General features: G+C 49.4%; 1 protein-coding gene across 4 annotated transcripts in view; it reads left to right on the top strand.

Moving 5' to 3' along the window:
- NHERF2 (NHERF family PDZ scaffold protein 2) overlaps positions 1-20,369 on the top strand; it is an 85,873-nt gene that overhangs the window by 59,910 nt on the left and 5,594 nt on the right. For 2 of the 4 annotated variants that reach the window (XM_083372527.1, XM_083372530.1), the window contains exons 3-6: positions 7,614-7,796; positions 11,499-11,652; positions 15,454-15,497; positions 16,191-16,250. In XM_083372527.1, coding sequence (XP_083228653.1) covers positions 7,614-7,796; positions 11,499-11,652; positions 15,454-15,497; positions 16,191-16,250 — 441 coding nt within the window. Of the gene's footprint in view, positions 1-7,613; positions 7,797-11,498; positions 11,653-15,453; positions 15,498-16,190; positions 16,251-18,461; positions 19,221-20,369 lie in introns of those variants that run through there. The other 2 variants (XM_083372529.1, XM_083372528.1) reach the window with 2 other exon arrangements.

The raw sequence follows: 20,369 nt of genomic DNA on the forward strand, positions 1-20,369 counted from the left end.
AGCCTTGGGACAGCACACCTGGATAGGTAGACCCTCCACCATCATCAGGATGGGGTGCAGAACAGCCAAGAAGGTGTTTTTTCTGCTCACTCCTCAGCTTCTTCTGAAATCTGATCGACTCCATACAGAATCTAATCTTGAGGGATGTCTTTAAAGCAGTGCTATTCAATCTTGACAGCTTTAAGATAGGTAGACCTGGGAGTTGAAGTCCACCCATCTTAAGGTTGCCAAAGTTCAGAAATACTGCTTTAAAGATTAGCTCCATCCATCCCGAAGTGGATTTTGTGGGATCCTCCTGACTCCCAGAGCCCCGACTCACCCTGCAAGAGCTCCGTTGACGCTGTCCTTCCCCTCTGAGGTCCTTGCTGTCAAGGAGAGGCTCGAGCAGCCAAGGGGTGACCCATCTGGGGCCAACCCGGAGTGGGCGGGGGAGAAGCTCACTCGGAGGGCTATCTCCCAATGGGATTAATCTCCTGGCTGCCATCACTCCGCTCTCAGTCGGGAGCTGAGGGTGTCAGGAACAGGAACTGTCAAGAATGTTGGCTGGATTTCAGAGCCAGACATTTGCAAGTGTAAATCTGGATTTACACCCGGTCTCAAATGTGATTAAGATAAGTCAGGCTGGTGGGATGGTAGCAAGAAATCCTTTGCTAGTATTTGTCAGGCTGTTTCTGCAAGCCTCTGGAGGTTGGGCTTCAACTATCAAGTGGCTGCATAGACGAGTGAATTGCCTGAGAGTCCAAATATTGGACAAAGGGAGAAATAGCAGAAAATGGGCTGCTTAGACCTGGATTTTAGTTTCCTTTTGATCCTCCATGAAGTTTTTTTTAAAAAAAAAACTGAACTGATCATTTAATTTAAACAAAATTCTCATCAAAATTATGGAGAAAGAAATTTGGGGAACAATGACTTTGGGGAACAAAGAATTGAATTCATACATTGTCCAGCAGAAAATCACCATCCACTCCTCTTCTTTAGCATTAACAGCAGCAGCAGAGAGGGCATTTTCCAGAAAAAGCTTCCTGGGAGCCCCCTCACACACACACACACACACACCCCAAATTTCCTTGGGATTTTTGGACACTGTGAAAAGCTCGGGGGTGGGTAGGAAAACCTCCGGGCATGCAAACCCAGCCCTTGTCTACCTCCTTGCTAAGTGCGGGAATCCCAGATGCCACCAAAGGCATCTTCTCCTTTTCAGGTTTGAAATCAAATTAAGTGAAAACAGGAGAGACAAATGCAGGACAATTTCTCTGCTTGGCACTAACTAACAGAGCTTTAAGAAACAAGATACTCTTGAGATTGGGTGTAGGATCCCACCTACCCAAATGCCCCTTGAAACATCTTGTGGCAGAATAAGTTTATCCCACTGCAGGCAGTAAACAAAGGCCACTGGCTCCAGTTTCCCAGACTCCAGAAGGCTTCCTTCCTTCCTTCCTTCCTTCCTTCCTTCCTTCCTTCCTTCCTTCCTTCCTTCCTTCCTTCCTTCCTTCCTTCCTTCCTTCCTTCCTTTCCACTTCTGGCTCTTCTGCATTATGCCCAACCCTGAAAGGGCAAAGCCAGCCCTTCCGGTCAGAGCATCCCCCCCACCCCCCAAACAAAAAGATTGTATGTCCTTAAAGCATCGATTTGGTGCCAGTAGCACCCTCAGCCTTTTAGACAGTTAGAAAGAGATTTGCCAGACAGAATTAATCTAGTAGGACAAATTCTCCTCAATTAAGAAAAAAGCGACAGAGGCTTGCCTGAAGCCTTGCTCTGAGTTGGAGAATTCATCTTTGACCAGGGACATTTTCAGTCTTTGAGGCCATGGGAGAAATGGACAGTTGGTCCCCCCAAAGCACATGGGGGTAGCTTTTCCACCAGGAGTTCTGCAAAGGACCATCTGCATTGCAGGGGGTGGAAGAAGAAGCAAGAGAACGTAGATGCCAGATTTCAGAAAGATGTGTTGCAGTTATGAATGAAGTATGGAATGAAGTGGCAAATTTGAAATGTGAAATGAAAGGCAATATGGCCAGGGAATACTTTCTTTACATGAATTAAATCTCCAGGAAAAGATTATCCTAGGATACAGAAGGAAATTGCTGAGGGTCTGTTAACTCTTTAAGAACTCTAGAATGACTACAGGTAGGCAAATGTTGCCTCTTTTCTTTCTAGGAGGTTTCAAGGACCCCTGGATAATTAGTCTGACCAATACCTGGAAAGGTTCTAGAGCAGATCAGAGAGAAATTGACAGTAAGGACCTGGATAATTATGCGGCGCCAGAGGTCAATATGGATTTGCTAAGATCAACTCTTCCCTTTTAGTGTTTTGATTGGGTAACTTCCAAAATAGGTTGTGGGAATTATATAAGCATAAAATATCTTGTTTTCAATCGTTCATATATTTTGATTGACAAGCTAGTTGAATATGAGTTGGATGACACAGCAACTAAGTGGGCTGGAAAATAGTACCTGGAATTTGCTCAGCCTGAATCCTCATTTGGCTTGAGAGGATGCAGGTCAGGTGTGCTTTTCAACATTTTTTGTAATAACTTGGAGTGCACCTCCAGGTGCACCTCCATTGTTCAGATGACACAAAACTGAATAATAGAAAACAAAATTAAAATTAAATCTATCTTGACATGTTAAAAAAATAACAGTAAAGTGCTATGGAAACAAATACATCAGACTTCACTTAAAAGAAGAAATCAAATGTCAGAGTGGGGGATAAAGGGTGTAGCCCAAATACATGTGAAAAAAGAACTCAGGGGAAGATCCTTGTGACCTTTGCAAGTATATTCAGCACTTGCTGGTCTTCTTCTGTCTTTCCAAGAAAAGTGATGTTGTTGTTTGCAATTCCATCCTGGACAACAGGAAGAAGCTGTTTGGTCCTTGCTTTCCTTTCTGGCAGGTTAAAAATACGCAGGAGTGGCACACCTTTTCTGATTAACAAATTGTATTAAAAACAGAAACTTTTGTGAGCTGCCCCTTTGTTTTCTTCTGACCTTCTGCTTAAGGCAACCCAACGCGAGTCCTATCTAAAAAAAAGAAAGAGGAAATAGGGCTTACATTAAACATTTTATGCAAGAGAAATAAAAATGAAAAAATAACTTGGATGCCTTTTCATCTTTGCTCTAGCCGTTTTTTCCCCTCAGTTTGCACCCTTTTTGTTACTGTGCCTCAGTTTCTGCTTTCATGTTGTTCTTTATTTTTCCATAGCCATTTGGGGCTAATTTGAACCAGGCTGCAGACCATTTACACGAATCTGTGGCTTTGTAGGAGCCCTTGGTTAGAGGTTTTGGTTTCAAGCAGTGGCCCAGCCAGAGGGATTTGTGCGGCTTTCTTGCCGAGGGACATTTGTCTTCAATTAAGAAACAGCCTTTGCTGCATGAAGGCATGCTGGTGACAACTTGGAGCAATGGCTTAGAGGTACTTGCCTGAACTTTCACTTGTATAGAACAATATCCTGGTATAATGTGCTTTAAAAGAGGCAAATCCCCCAAATATAGCTGCTTTCTACAACCTGAAGATGTTTGGTTAGGAGGACATCCTCCCAGCCACCTCTCCATCCCCAACTTATATTCCAACCCCTCCTGCCATTTCTCCAGGAAGAAGTCACCTGGCTGGCTTGCAGCCTGGAAGGGTTTTTATGCTATTTGAATGAGCTAAGGGGAAAGAGACGGAAGGCCACTGAGTTGGAACAGCAATTATGTTGGTTATTATTGCTCAGTTGCTTTTGACTCTACATGTCCTGGTGGAAATCATTTTGAGAATGGCTTCTCTCCCTCTTGTCAGCCCTTTTTAAAAATTTGTTTGTAAGTAACAGGGTTTTCTCCACCGACTCCAAATTTTGCATTGTGCCTGTAAAGTATTTCAGTTTCAACTTTATCCTTCCAGCGAGCGCCTCTTTTGACTTGGTCCAGCCTGAGGTGATTTGGCCCTCTGATCGTCCGAGGTGCTCTCAGCCATTTTCTCCATCACCACAGCCCAATGGCTTCTTTCTCCCCTGGTCGGCTTTTCTGATGCTTTCACAGCCAGGCGTTACAGCCGGGAAAACCTTGGCCTGGACAATCCCCACTTCTGTTGCAATCTGAGGCTTCTGCACTTTAGCATCAGAGTTGCCATAGTCTTTCTCCCAAGTAAGAGACCTCTCCTTCTTCTAGTCACCACCCCGGTGACGTTTTCACCCCAGGAAGACAAAGTCTGCCGCTTGTTCGACTTCCTCTCTGTCCATTTGCATCGAGGTGGCATTGCGGTCGAGAGAAGCTGAGGGCTTTTTAAATGCCGGCTTTCATCCTTAAGAAGAGTGCTGAGGTCTCCCTCGCTTCCAGCCATCCAAGTGGCATCCTCAGCATCTCTGAGCCTGTTGACGTTTTCCCAGCAGTTTAAATCCCAATTTCTGATTCTTCTGATTCAGAATTTTTGTGAGTGATTTAAATAAAGTGGCAGTAAACGATCTTGGCCTTTCCCCGCTTTTAGTTGTTCAATATTCCATTTTATGACTGGAGTTGCTTCCTGTAGTCATGCAGCTCTTTCAGGAGGCAGGTGAGGTAGCCCTGGGCACCCAGAGTTTGAAGGCCTGCAAAAAGCCTTTGTGTAATCCATAAGGCAACTCCCTGACCTTTTCCATTATCAGATGTTAGCAAAATTATCTCAGGCGCTCCTGTCTTTTCTTACTGCAAGTTCTTCATTCAAGCTGAAAAATAGCTTTTATCCGTGGGCTGTTAGGCTTTTAAATGGGACATAATCTTATGCAGAATTGACTTGGGAGGCCGGTGTGTGGTGTAGTTGGTCCACATGGTGTGGTGGGATGGAGGGTTTGTTGTCACTGCGTGTTGGGGGGAGAGAGCACGGGGGGGGAGGCTCAGCTAATCTCAATGTACACATGTTGTACTTTGACAATAAAGGTTGTTTTTATTACTATTATTACTATTATTATTATTATTATTATTATTATTATTATTATTATTATTATTATTATTATTATTATTATTCTACACTGTCCTGTATTTGCCATCCTGGTTTGAAATTTTGAAACAAGTATAATCAGAGAAAACTAATCCTGAGCTAATAGAAAATAGGAATTATGTGGAATTAGAACAAATTTCTCACTGAGACCTGGTCTGTGTGGTGGAGTAGAGACCCCAATATGCCATGCACAGCTCTTTTCACATTATCCATGCTTGATGAGACAAGTAGTCTTCCTCTCCCTCTTTCTCTCCCTCTCTCTCTCCCCCCCTCATACACACACACACACACACACACACCACGCACATACAGAGAGAGCGAGAGAGGGAGTAAACCCCTCATTCTGCCAAACCAGTTTTGTAGCATGGCCTTGATTTGTAAGGTGCTTTTAAAGGGGGTGACTCCAGGCCCAGCAGTTGGCTTGAGAGGGGGGCCTGAAGGGGGACGGAGCTTCCTGGGAGCTGGCGGGGGGGGGGGAATGGCGGGGAATTTTTCTGGGCATGGGTGACTTAGGAGGAGCCTCCTTATGCTGTCCTGTGGCGGCAAGAGTGTGAATTGGCTGGAAATTATCCAAGGAGAGAAGCAGCCTAGAACTAAGGAGAAGTTTCCGAACGGTGAGAACCATCCACCAGTGGAACGGTTTGACCTCAGAAATTGTGGGTGCTCCATGACTGGAGGCTTTCAAGAAGAGACTGGATAGCAATTTGCCTGAAATGATGCAGGGTCTCGTACTTGAGCAGGTGGTAGGACTAGAACAGAGTTTCCCAACCTTTCGGGGTTGGCCCAAAGCAGGGGGAGGGGAAAAAGAAGGGATAGTTTTTTTGGGAATGCATGTGTGTGCATGGACATCCATTGCTAGCACGAGTGGGGCTGTGAGCGCTCGTCTGAGTGAGACTGCGAAAGCCCACGGGGCGGTGATGCTCATGCGGCTGGGGCTGTGCATGTGCACACGCATGCATGCACCAACCAGCCACTCATGAGGCTTGGTGGCCAATAGGCCATGGCTCAGTAGTGGGCCACGGCCCACAGGTTGGGCACCCCTGGACTAGAAGACCTCCAAAGCCCCCTCCAACTCTATTCTATGTTCTGGGAATGACCGTATCTCCAGGTTCCAACTTGCCCAGAAAGATCGGCTTCCTCAGTGGTATCTTTTGAGCCTGTTGGCCTCCTTCAGCCTGCGTTAACTCCTGGCATCTTCGTGGACACATCCGTTTGGTTTTCTTGGCCATGTTCTTTTGGGATGTTGTTTCAACTTGCCAGTCCTGAATTCTCCTGGTGGTCTCCTCCCTCAATCCCAGCCAGGCTGAGCCAGCTGAGTTTTTTGAGATCTACCAAGTTGGGCTGGTGCTGCTCCTTAGCCGGTCAAATCTTAGTTTTGCATGATTTATTTTTCAGACTTAGCGTAGGAGAAAGAATTGCAAAACTCAGGGGGTGAGTGAAATACCTGTGAAATAGGTAGTCCAGCCCCCTTTGAATGCCGCTGATCTTTCTCTAAGTCTAAGCAGGTGATGACTTTAGTTGAGAAGATTTCTGTGCAGAGGCTTAGGCAATAAATCAGTTTAACTGAACCTTCATGTGTGGATCTGATCTGTATGTCTGACACTTAGATAATTAAGACACATGCTGAGAACTAGGCTCCTCTTTTCCGTCAGGCCAAGAGGTACAGAGTATGTTAGTTTTTGCAAATGGATGTGGATTTTCTATTCTTCTTGCTTTTCTTGTAGGGGGAGCTTTAGATATTTTTATTTTTTTAAACTACATTTTATTCCTATTGTAAACTCTAGCTCCTCTGCGTTTCCTGAATGAAAGTGGGAGAAAGCTACGCTGAGTCAGCTGCAGAGCGTTGCCTAGGATTTCACCAAAGGAGACTTCAGAGCGACACATAAAACTTTCAGACGGCTGTTTGCTCACTGCAGGCTGAGGGGAACAGAAGTGGGGGCCCAAAGAGTGGAGACCCAGAGGGGGCAGCGTTCTTGATTCCAAAGACCCGTTTCTGATCCTGAGTATTTGTATAGCATCCTCTCTGCTCCTCACAGAACATTTATGCTTCCTGGGTTCAGTGCTCCACCCATAGCAGTTCTGGAAGGGCCGTCTAGGATTGGATCCGCTCCATGCGAAGGGGGTACCTGAACTGACATGGAGTGCTTTGCTGAATAACTGTCAATTATCCCCTGCTTGGTGCTCTGAATCAATATCACACACCCCCTTGCTGATGGCTGTGGCTGCTGGATGGAAGAAGAGGCCTCCTTCTTATTAGCAGACAAATCTGCAGAATCAAACAAGTTGCACAAGGGTGTTTAGTTGTGATGTCTGTGAGGAGCCTTATGGGAGAAACAAAATTTGGTATGTTTCTTTTCATATCACAAGGCAAATATATGTAGCTTTTCATAGTTCAGTTTTTCTACATGATTCATTGTTCTACGGAAGTTTGGTCTGTGTCTGTAAATAAAATGGGGGCCTTTCCTCTGATGGATCAGAAATACCTTCCCTGTTCCCCCATTTTGCTTGGGGGGGCCCTCGGCCATTGTCCCTTGTGGTTCTTCTGTCCTCCTGGCCCTTGGGATGGGCGGGCAGATCTTACTTGGAGCAAGGCGCTTCCTCGGTGCTCCCTTATTGTTACCAAAGAAGAAAAAACTGTGCCTTTTTCTCTTTTCCCCCCCAATCCAGGATGTGAATGGGCAGGCCAAGGAGCCTTTGGGGCCCCGACTTTGCCATCTCAAGAAAGGGCCCAATGGCTACGGGTTCAACCTGCACAGCGAGAAGTCCCGGCCTGGACAGTTCATCCGCTCGGTGGATCTGGATTCCCCGGCATCCAAAGCGGGTCTACGGCCACAAGACAGGCTCGTGGAGGTAATGAGGGGATCTGGGGAGCAGGTGAAGGATCCTGACACTTGTAGGGGAATTCACCCAACATTATTGCCGGTCTGAGGTCGCAAGACACCTTTGAGATACTTTTTGCTCAGTCTGTTGATGCAACGTCATCCTTAGCAAGTGGAAGGCGAAGGAAGCCAAAGCCAGAGTTGGCATCAAGTGAAAGCTTTGGCTTACAGAATTATTTAATTTATTTATTTGTCAAATTTCCACACTGCCCATCTCACCTAAGTGTCTCGGGACGGTTTACAATAAAAACATACAGTCAGTGGTGGGATTCAAATATGTGAACAACCGGTTCTCTGTGTGGATGCCGCTTCCGGAAGTTCATTCTGGGCCTGGGCAACAAAAAATTAGCTACCGGTTCTGCCAAAGTGGTGCAAACGGGCTGAATCCCACTACTGCATACAGTGGTGTAAAAAGCCTAGTTAAAAAACACACAGAACGAAGCACAAGGTTAAAACGAGGCTGTTAAAAAGTTAAAAGAGGCAGAGGGAGCACCCTCAAGTCTCCATTTCCAAGGAATAGGTCAGGAAGGGCCACGCCTCATTCCCCATCTGCGAGAGAGAAGCCCTGCAGAAGAGGAGGCCCTGGGCTGGGACCACCTTCCATGGGGGGTGGGCGGTCCTGGGGGCTCTCTGAACTGGTTTGCTTGTAGATGTTTCATTACCCAACTAGTTACAGGTAATCCTCAACCCAAAACTGCAGTGGAGCCTGCCCATTACAGTCGTATGTCATGACAGTTGTAAAACGAGCCATTCATATAACGTGCAATTTTATGAGCTTTTCTGCAGTGGTCATTAAGTGAATATGGTGATTGTAAAATGAACGCCATCGCTGTTAAGCAAACCGGAAGTTGCAGGCAGTCCTCTACTAATGACCACAATCGAGCCCCAGATTTCCACTGCTCAGCAAGACAGTTGTTAAGTGCCTCACGCCTCATTTTATGACCTTTATAACCACAGTTATTAAGCCAATCACTGCAGTTGTTAAGCGAATCTGGTTCCCCCGTTGACTTCACTTGTCGGAAGCCGGTTAGGGAAGTCACCGATCATGATTGCGTGACTCCAGGATGCTGCAATTGTCGTACGTGTGAAAACCGGTCATAAGTTACTTTCTTGAAACAGTTGTTAAGTGAATGGTTGTAAGTCGAGGACTGCCTGCAATCAGCTGAGCCACAGCAAAACATGGTCACCCGACTGCGAGTTGCTGCAAAGGGGCTGTGTTGCCGAGTTCCTCAAGTGACTCTGGGGGGGAGGGGGGGCGACCGTCAGAACTTTGGAACTGGGGCAGGTAAGGAAACATCTGAAAGTGAACCCCAAGCTTGGAGAGCCCCAAGAACCACCCCCCCCCCCGATTCAGTCCTGAGCTGCGGAGACGCCCGTCCGTTCGCGCCCTTCTCTGGGGCAGCTCCTGCGGGGCACCCAGAAAAGGCTCTTTTGGACCACTTCCTGGCTCCTGAGTTGGTCCCTGGACGTCCGAGAGGGGAGAGAGAGGGTGAGGCCCTCCTTCCCTGGCCCTCAATGCCCCACCCGTCGGCCTCTGCTCGTTCATTCAACACGCCTGGCTGGCGCGTTTCCCAGGCGCATAAATGGGCTGCGGAGTTGCCACCCGATCCAGGCACCTCCTGCTCTCCGGGACTGGCATCAGAGTTTGATGGGTTTGGTGGGGCGGGCGGGCGGGGGTGGTGGTGGCTGGGGAGGAGGAAGAGAGGCGCAGCTTTCTCCTATTTGCTCTTTTGGCCCCTTCAGTTCCCCTCAGCTTCCTGCAGCCCCCACCGGCCCCCTGTTGAAACACCGCAGGTGCAAGGAGGCCGGGAGGGGAGAAGGGCTGGCAGCCTCTCCAGAGCTACGTCTGGAGAGCTCTGTGGGCCCTGCAGGGGTCCTGCCCCCCTTCCCCGCTGATTACTCGAAGGAAAGGGGGGGAGCCAGAGCAGCCACTGAGGGTGGGCCGGACATGGAGGCTGGCTGGCAGGGGCTTGGCCAGAAGGCTGGAGCCAAACAAGTAATGAACCTTGGGGGTATTTGCAACTCAGGTCCCGTGTTCCCATCTCCTCCCAAAGAAGAGATGGTGGGCATTCAACAGGTGCAGCCTTGCCAGGTATGGTGACAGCAGCAGCTGCACAGCTTCATTTAACAGATCTTCCCTCCTCTGTTCCCCTCCCCACAGCATGTTATTATACGTTATTCTGCATCTGCTGTTTTTGATCACCTGAGGTGCACTAGATCAGGAAACACGCCCCATAGGAGGAGCAGAAGTCTACTTGATTGGGATGAGCTAGAATACCCCGCGGCCTGATTCTGCTTCTCCTCCCATCCTCCCCATCCTCTTTCACTGCTGGGGCTTCAGCCCGAGTCCCTCCCTAAGGCTGTCTGCCTTCCCAGGGCTTAGGCAATGCCTCCAACCTCTGGCTCCTGAATATTTGCCACCACCCTGGCTCTCTCTGGCACAGCTGTGCCTCTGGTTTCTCCCTCTGAACAGCCCAAAACTGGGCTCTTATTTACAATAAGAAGGAAAGAGAAAGGAAGAAAAGGAAGGAAGGAAGGGAGAGAGAGAGAGAGAGAGATTGGCTCATTATTTGCTTCAGAGTGGAAGAAAAGAATACGCAGCTAAGACAAAAGGTTTTATTGGGCCCTGATTCAGATCAGATTAGGAGAACCTTCTCAATTAGTAACTTCACAGCCTCCAGATCTCCAGAATAAATGTGTTGAAATGCATGACTAATTTCCCAAATAGTTTATTCTTCCTGGAAACTTAGCTTTTCTCCCAAAGGCCTCCCTGCGTGCAGAAAAGGAAAGAGTAGCACACCACTTGATTAACTGATCGGTTGCTTTCCACTTTGAGGGGTTATTTAGCCTCTGCCCATGGACAAAGGGGCTTCAGTATCCTGCCTGACAAATGGGCAGCCTCCTGGAGCAAACTTTGCCTTTATCCTCATTTACAGTCCTCTGAGCATAGCAGAGATCCTTTGCCCTGTGTAAAATAATGTGCACATACTGTATCCGTGTGACACGTACACAGAGAGACACTATATATATATTTTTTGCCTCTAAAAAATTAAACTAAAGCTGGGAGCTGGTTTTCTTTCAGATTCTGGCATCCAGCTTCTTGCTGCGGTTGAGAGCTGTGTGGGCAGATAATATAGCAAGAAGATCATTGGAATTTAATTAATGTTCCAGGCTACATATTGCATAGTCTGGTTGGTTTTTGATTAGCAAGTTGTGTGAACAAGGTAACTGTGGCTTGTAACCACTGAGATGGGCAATTGGTTCTTTAGGACCACGGGTGGCTCACCAATATTCCTTCAGTGGCCCCATAATCTCCTCCCTGAGTCTCTGTGTACATGTGTATTATGGCATATTATGTAATTACAGTTTGGTGAGATGCAGAGAATAGTCCCTCAGTGTTCCATAACTGCATGCTCTGAGGACTTCAGTTCCCAGAGTCCTCTAGGAGGAAGCAGAGCTAGGAATTCTGTTGCTGGCAGCCCTTTGGCTGTCTTGGGAAGAGGAACCCCCATCAGGGTGACTGATGGAAACTCTCTACTCTAAGCTTTGTCCTCTCTGGGGTGGCTGCCCTGTTTTGGTTCTGCAGTGATTGGAGCCCATGGTGCAAAGCATTCGGTTGCCCAAATGCGCATTTCTTACCAGCGTCTTCCCTTTTGGTTTGGATACCCTACAGGTCAATGGGATCAATGTGGAAGGCATGAAGCATTCAGAAGTTGTGGCCCACATCAAGTCTAAGGAAAATGAAGCGCGGTTGCTGATAGTGGACCCTGCAACAGATGAATATTTCAAGAAACTGGGTGTCACTCCTGCTGAAGAACACATTCGAGGTGAGGGATTCCACCAGGAGCCAGCCTCAGGAAAGGAACAGTTGCTGCTCGTGAGAAAGGCCGTATTCTTGGCACCTCTGCTCTCTCGTAGGTTAACTCTGCTTAACCTCAAACCCCAAATCTATTTTTGAAGGCAAGGACTCGGCCCCGAAGAAGTGAGAAGTGCAATTGCAGGGTATAACCCAATGTTTTGAAAACTTGGCAACTTCAGCTCCCAGAATTCTCAGCCGACAATGATTTCTGGGAGATGAAGTCCACATATCTTAAGACTGCCATGCTTAAAAAGCACTCGTGTAGTCTAAAAGGCCGTGCCATTTCGAGAATTGCAGCTGATAAATGTGCCCAAAGGGGGATCCTATAAACAGTTTAGAAGTAAATTAAATCCATCCCTTCCCACTTTTGAGCAGAAAAGCTGTTGTAAACTGGCTGGAGGAAATCCAGAAGGTCACGATTGGGCAGGCCCAGAGCACCAGATGCCTTCCGTGGGCAGACGGGAACCAACGTTTCAGCAAAGCCTCTTGGTGGCCGCAAGTGAAGTAAACAGATTTTGAAAGCATCCATGGCTAATTCTCTTAGACTAGAATGGGCAACCCACCCAAGAATGGGGGCATCTGTGTGGGGAGGGGGGGTTCGGTATCAAACAGACATTAAGAAAAGGAATGGAACGTCGTATGGTTGCAGCTGCCATCTTGACTTTTTTGACCTTCCTCTTGGGCAGATGCCGAACTAGAAGGACAAAATGTTGGGGAGGAGTTTTAAGAGTGGACATGGCAGCAGAAGGCCTCCCTGTCCCACACTTGACAGTGTCCCAGGAGTCCCCCAGTTGGCCCGGCCCCCTCCTGGGGCTGCAGCGTTGACAGTTGGACCTGCAAAACCCGGGTCTCAAACAGACCAAGGACTGGATCCCAGCTGCTACAGAGACTCCATGCTCTTCTTGCCTGGGGGGGGGCGGGGAAAGAGAGAGATCGTATCTTCACCCAACGTACATGATTCCACCGCCAACCCTCCCCCCCCCCACAAGCCAGACTGAATGGAGAGCTCTGTGTTTTTAGCACAGCTGTTTCCTATTGAAGTTGCCTGCCCTCTTTTCTGGCTCCCAGTGGAAAGAAAGACTCCAAAAGAACAACTTGGAATAATTTGGAGATTTTTGCAGTGGGGGGTGGGGTAGGCGAGGGAGGGAGGGAGGGAGGGAAGCGGCTGGTGTTAGATGTTGAGCAGAGGGACGACCAAAGACGGAGTGGAGACACTTTCTTCTTGGCTCCACGTAGGAGGAGTCCCCTGTTCTCTTTGCAAGCAGCTGCAGCAGCAGGCGGAGCGCCAGAACCAGCACTAATGCCCAGACCTGTTTTCCAAGCACTGCAGGCCAGGCTCAAATGTGGCCCTTCTTTCTTCTGGGCAAGGAGCTGCGAAGGAGACGGATGGGCCATTGGGGAGTTGCCAGCACAGGGAGAGGGAAGATTAATTATTATTATTATTATTATTATTATTATTATTATTATTATTATTATTATTATTATTATTATTAATTTAATTTGTATACCGCCCTTCTCCCGAAGGACTCAGGGCGGTGAACAGGGCAATACATAAAAACAAGATACAAAAATTAAAAATTATTAAAAAGTAATTAAACAACAGTGCCCATAATAAATTAATACAAATTAAAAGTTAAGATCCATTTATAAAATCCAACCCCGTCCCATCAGGCCAGGCCAGCTTGTTCAAAGAGATGGGTTTTAAGATTGCGCCGGAAGGAGCAGAGATCGGGCGCCATCTGGAGCTCGACCGGAAGATGGTTCCATAGATCCGGTGCACCCACAGAGAACGCCCTCCCCCTGGGGGCCACCAGTCGGCATTCTTTGACCGGTGGCACCCTGAGGAGGTCCTCTCTGTGGGAGCGTACTGGGCGGAGGGAAGTTGATGCCGGCCGCAGGTGCTCCCCAAGGTATTCTGGACCCATGCCATGTAGGGCTTTGTAGGTCATTACTAACATCTTGAACCTCACCCGGAAGACAACTGGAAGCCAATGCAGCTTCCGGAGCAAAGGTGTGACATGGGAGTGTCGGGAAACTCCCAACACAACTCTCGCGGCTGCATTCTGTACCAGTTGGAGCCTTCGAGTGGTCTTCAAGGGTAGCCCCATGTAGAGAGCGTTGCAGTAGTCAAGACGAGAGGTCATGAGCGCATGAGTGACCGTACGTAAGGCATCCCGGTCTAGATAGGGCCGCAACTGGCGCACCAGGCGAACCTGGGCGAAGGCCCCCCTAGTCACAGCTACTATATGGTCTTCTAGGGAAAGCTGTGAATCTAGGAGGACTCCCAAGTTGCGAGCCCTATCTACAGGGGGTAATAGCTCACCCCCCATAGTGAGGGGTGGGATATCCTGAATATCCCGAGATGCTTAACCTTACCTTAAGGGAAGGTTAAGAAGGTTTGAGGTTGTGATTCTGCAGGTCGCTTCTGGTTGCAGTGGCCTGACGCTAGGCCGCTCAAGGTGCATTTGGAGCAGGCAGCACGCCCTGTTTCTGTCTGGGTGGTACAGCAGAGAATGTTGGGGGGGCGGGTCTGGGTTCAGATCACTGGTTCTTCAGGGGAGCAGAAGGGGGAGAAGGTGAGATTCTAGGGGGCACCCTGGGATGGATCTGAGTTCCCTGCAGCTGGTTGGTTCCAGAACCTGGAGCTTTGCCCACTCTGGTTCTTGTGCCAGCATCAAGTTCCCTTCGTCCAGTGCGCTCGCAGAGGGAGGGTCTTCTCAGGGTGCCGCCGGTAAAAGATTGCCGGCGGATAACACCCAGGGGGAGGGCCTTTTCTGTGGGTGCGCCTGCCCTCTGGAACCAGCTGCCCGTGGAGCTCAGGACTGGCCCTGACCTACGTTCATTCCGCCGAGACCTGAAGACTTGGCTCTTTGAGCTCTCTGGCCCAGGCTGAGAATTTTAACTGGGGTTTTATTTTCAGGGATAATTTAATCTTTTATTTGTCTTTTAACTTTGTATTTTGTATTGGAATGATTTTAAAATGCCCTGTAAACCGCCCTGAGTCCTTCGGGAAAGGGCGGTATATAAATAAAATAAATAAATAAATAAATAGAGTCAGAACACGAACTCACCCGGCACAGCGACGTTCAGGCCCCAGCATTTATCATCTCTACCGTAAGCAGCAGCCCTGATCCATCCTGGGCTTGAGCAGCAGCTGCAACACTGGGCCTGGCCTCACCAGGCGGCAACTGCACAACGCAAACCCTCTCCTGCCGCATTGTGCTCCCGATCAAAGCTCTCCCCCCCCCCCAAGAGAAACCTTCCTGGGCATCGGGGCAAATGGCCGGAACCTCTTTGAATGTGTGTGTGCGTGTTGGGATCAGAATGGGCGAAAGAGAACCACTCTGCATTTCACGCTAGTAAATGTAAAGACTTCCCCAGGTTGATCCGAAGAGCGGTGACTGTATGGACACAGCCACACTGTGCCTGAGAGGCCAGGCAGAGGGGCCTCACCGGCCTCTTTCCGGACTGGTTGGGTTGGTGGGTTGTTACTTCCCAGTCTAGCTGACCAGTGACTTCCTGGTGCTTCTCTATCCCTGCACTAACCGTTGTGATCTGTTCTCACTTAACGGTGGGCCGTCCTGTGCTGCGATCCAAGGTGGAGCTCTTCTGCTTCTGCACAACCTGCCACCGACAAGCTGGGTCCTCCCCGCCGCTCCCCAGCTGCAGAATTAATGGCTATACGACCCAGAGGGGGCCAATCCTCTGCACAGGGTGAGGGATTCGTGGGAACGGTTCCTCATTGGAGTTCTTTCTGTGTTTTCTGCAGGGGGAGTTCCTCAACCTATGACAAACGGGTCAGCGCAAAGACAGGTAAGTGGCGTTGAGCTCTGGGTGTTCTTCTTGGGGGGGGGGGGCAATATGGAAACCCTTCTGGCCTAGTCATTCTCTCCAGCCAGCAAGTCTGGGCATTTGGCCTCCCCTTCTCCCACTCCAGGGCCCGGGGATTTTGACCCTGAGGGCCACAAGCGATCAGTGGAAACTCATCCCGTACTGCTTTCCGTCTCTGGACGCTTGATAGGGAATCTCTGGCCGTGGCTGATATTTGGCATTGGGCTAAGATCACAGCATCGTTGCCTTTGGGGGCTGTACGGGACCTCGGGGGTCTTCTGGTTCAGCCTCATGGCACCACGGAGTCATAATATCACACAGCCGGCTTTGGCTTTGCACAATCAGTAAACCTAAGCCTAGCCTTTAAACTTTGCTTGATGTCCTAGTGTGATGTGTCAAGCCAGCCTGCTGTGGTTTGTTGAACAAACCACGGCTTGGTAGGCGGTCCAAACCAGGCCTCTAAAAGAAGGCCAGGGCCTGTTTTTCCTTTCTCTTCATCTGTCCAAAGTGTCTCTCCTTTCCAATTTCTTTTTTTTTTTTTCAATCGAGCAAGATGTCTACCTTCGCAAAGCCCTGCAGGTGCTTTCTCTAACCGATAATTGGGTTTTTTCCCCATCCGGGGAGCCACCGGCCATGTCTTGTGATAAACGTGCCCCCTTTTTCCATCCCTCACAGCTGAATGGCGGATCCGTGTCTTCGTCCCACAGCGATTGCCAAAGTCCTGAGGAGGCCGAGGTAAAGAAGCAGTCCGGGCCAAGGACTGATTTGCAAATCAGCAAGATTTCATCTTTCTCATAGAAACCTAGGGCTGGAAGGGACCCTGGAGGTCATTTAGTCCAACCCCTGCCCAAGGCAGGATTCTCCTTATCCTCCACCTGCTCTCCCATGGTGGCTGGCCTGCTTTCCTCCAGAGGTCCTTCTTGGTCCTGTCCCCTTCTCCTTGCTTCTTCTTTATTCTTCTTCTCTAATAGTCATTCCAAGCTCTTCCCGCCATGGGTAACTCTTCCTTCCAGCGTCGCCTTTTAGCTTCTAGCCCTTTGCATGGCAGGTTTTCCCCTCCAGCTTTTAGCCTTTTCTCCCCGCTTCCACTTCTTCATTCCAAGCAGCTTGGGTTGGGGAGTTCTCCTCCTGCCTCCCCAGCCAGCATTTCACATCCTCTTCTGCCCACTCTAAGCCCTCCCTCCCTGCCGGCTACCCAGGCGGTTCAACCTCTGCTGGCCCCACCCCAGAGATGGCCGCAGCCGAGCGGTCTTCCCTCCGGGACCCCCAAAAGGCTCCGCTGATCCACGGAGACGCAACAAACGGGTAGGCCAGGTCGGGGCGGGTTTTTTTCCACCCTGCAGCCAGCAGGCAGGCCGCCCTCCCCCAGCCCTGGAATTAACTCCCTTAATTGCATTCAAATGTGAAAGAAAATATTTCCATGCAACGCGGCTGATTATTTGCTCTTTCTTTAAGAGCAAAAATGTGTGGCGCTTGACGGAGCGGCTTTCATTAGGGAGGATCAGCTCAGGCGCAGCTGCCTCCAACTCCGCATTCTTTCCACACTTGGGGGGGCAGCAGAGAAGAGGGAGGGGAGAGAGCTCTGCTGGTCTCAGTCGGCTTTCGGGGAGGTGGGCCGATTCCTGGGCAGCGTCGGACGGACGGGTCCTGTGGGTGGGATCCTGCCAGGGGGCTGGGAAGGGAGTCGCTGCTGGGCCTGTCGTCCCTGTTTACAGAGGGGAAGCACTTGGTGCCCGGGGCGACTCAGTGCCCTTCACCCTCGTCTCCCGCTGGCTGCTCCGGGCGGCCCTTCCCCTCCCTCTCCTTCCCAGAGCTGAGAGAGGAGGGTAGCTGCCCCCCACTGCCAGCCCCGAGTCACTCGGCTGCACAGGTAGTCCTCGACCTAGGACCACGTCGAGCCTGGAATTTTGGTTGGAATTCGTTGCAGTCATAAACGGAGGCACCGTGTGACCAGACTCGATTTTATGACCATTTTTACAAAGTCATAAAGTGAGTCATAGCAGTCATTAAGCAAATCACATGGTTGTTAAGCAAATCCAGCAGGGTGCTTTTTGCCATTCTGCTGGAAAATGGCAAAAAATGTTGTGAATTGCTGCAACCGATTGTAAATGTGCACCTGAAAGGCAACAACCTGACCCCGTGGATGCAGCTTTGAAAGGTTGCCCATCAGCCAGTTGTAACGGGAGAACTCCCTCCGTTTGAAGCGTTCCTCCTGCTTCGTGTGTAGAAAGAGGCAGCGGGGAGGGAAATGTCTTCTTGGCAAACGAGTGGGCAGAGTGCCAAGAGCCGGAGAGGGGAAGCGGGAAGCTGAGCTGGGGACGCCTGGCCTCGGGTGACGTTTGTTTGGGGGTGCCGTTTCGGTCGTAGAGCGCTGGCTCTCAAAGGGGAAGTCAGCCCTCCAAAGGTAGGGCAGATCAGGAAATCATAAAAGGATCACATGAATGTTACTTTATTGTTGTGAAGTATAATTACAGGAGCTCGAAAGCTTGCCAGAGTTTCCCTCTGTCCCCTCTTGTAGCAAAGCGAATCAAGGTGGGGCGATCTTGAGTTTCTTTCCACTCTTTCCCCTTTGCTAGGACTCTGTTTTCCTTACTTGCTCCTGTCTGCCCCCTTCAGGGTTACCTCTTCACTTCTTTACATAGTTTGACATGGACGCTTAGCAGGGATGAGGCAGTGAGATGAGCTGCAGACCCCCCCTGCCCCCGCCTCTGGTTAGGGTGCAGGGACTGGGCGCCTTCCTCTTCCCCGAATGCACGGAGACGGAGGTTCTAGAGGGAGTTGCCGGAGGAGGGGAGAGAAAGGAGGGTGTGGCTGCAGTGTGAGCTCTGATCCACCTGCCACTAGAAGCTGTGGGCCTGTGGTCCCCCCAGAAATACTACCAGTAGAATCACAGGGCAAGTGGCTGGTTTTCACTTACAAAGCCCAGCCTTCTTTTTTGCTAAAAAGGAGGATCAAGATCATCTCCTTTGCTCGGAATTGTCCCATCCAGCAACATCTCAGAGAAATCCATTATAGTTCCTCGCTACTGCATGAAATGGGAAGTGAGGTGAAGTGTGAGCCGGCCAGGAAGGTGCCGTGATGCTCCTGATATTATGGAACAGCCTTCCTTCTCGGGACCACGATATCTTCTGGACCATCTCCGAGAGTTGGGGGAGGGAGATGTGGTGTTACCCTGGCTCTCCTCCTTCCTCTGGACCCATTCCAGTTCTGGTGATGCAGGGGGGAGATTGAGCCACAGCCCTGACACTGTTGAGAGGCCTCAGGGCTGAACACTCCCCCCACCCAGCATCTACAGGGAGGTTCTGGGAGAAGCCATCAGCAATATGCTGGTGATGCCCAGCTTTACATTTCTGCTCCTGGCCAACACCAAGTATTTCAGTAGATGGCCTATCTCAGCAGTTGGAGGAGAAAGAACGGGCTTCAGTTGATCCCTACCAAGACTAAGTGGCTTTGGGCTTTAGGGCCTCTGGATCCAAGAATTTTCCATTTCTTGTTCCGATGGAGTTGCACTGCCACAAAACAGATCCAGTGCGTAACCTGGGGCTCCTCCTGGACTTGCAGCTCCTGTTTAGTAAAAAGGTGGTCAGGATTTTGTCTTGTGTGCGGGTGGCTTTATTTTTTAGACTGATATAATTACTCAGGCCTTAATCGCCTCCCTACTAGATCACCGCAATGTGCTCTACATGAGGTTGCCCCCTTGAAGAACATTGAAAAACTTCAAAACTCTTCCAGGGTTTTTTTAATGAGTTGGGGGAACATCACAGAAACATTTGTATTGCTGCAATTAGGTCGTTGGTTATAGGAAGCAACCAAATTTGGCTTTCAAAGCCTTTGAAGTTGGTTCCCTGGCTGCTTATTAAAAGCAGTCTTTGAGATCCTTGCTTTTCTAACTGTCCAATTCCTGCTCACACGCACATACACCATGGGGGATTCAAGGGGTTTATTGTGGCTTTCCAAGCTCTCCCAAAGTCTTCCCCAGGAAATCCCAGTTCAGCAACAAGGCAAACCCCAATGATTTCCTAGTTCAGTTCTGAAATGACTCCCACACGAATCCATGGAGCTGGAGCAGTCCACAAGGCAAGGACAAAGTAGAAGCAAAGCAAGGCACACCCACACCAAAGTCCACTATCAAGGTTCAAGGCAAAGGCAAATCTGAGAAGTAGGTTCAAGAATCAAGGCATGAGTCCAGGGTCTAAGTCCACAGTCCAGGTCAGGAAGATCAACAAAGAAACTGACAAACGCTAGGCACCAAAATGGACGTGTTGTTCCCAGTGTCATTCCTTCTTGCTGTGCTAAATACCCATCGCTTGGTGTGGCACATCAAGAGGGACGAAGCTGCTGCCTTGCAAGTAACCGGGCTGACCACCGTTGCTGCTGCCTCTTCTCCACTCTGCACTCTCTCAGATCAGGCCGAGGAGGCAGCCCCTTCTCATCCCAGCTAGCTGGCTGCAGTTGCACACTCTCTACTTCTGAGGCCTTGTGCTGTCCTGCTGTAATTGTGTCACGACCGTCTCGCACACAGCCGGTTGCTCATATGGTTGCTCCCCCTGCAACCATTCCACCATGCTGGGTCTTGCTGATCCCAGTTTGGGACCACCATGGGGAATGGGACAACTCGCCACAGCAACTTGCCCTGTACTTGCTATGGTCAGCCCGTCACAGCCAGCTCGCCACGGGACAACTTGCTGCAGGACAATTCAACAATTCAATTTAATTATTACAAATAATTTTAAAAATATTTTAATTTTTGTCATTCACATTTCATTTTCCTTTGGCATCCTTTATTTAATGATTCTATTCCACCATTGCTTCAATATTAGTGTAACTCTTGTCCTGCGACGAGTTGTCCAGTAG

The sequence above is a fragment of the Vipera ursinii genome (genome assembly GCF_947247035.1).
Source record: "Vipera ursinii genome assembly, chromosome: 13".
In the NCBI taxonomy this organism is placed as follows: Eukaryota; Metazoa; Chordata; class Lepidosauria; order Squamata; family Viperidae; genus Vipera; species Vipera ursinii.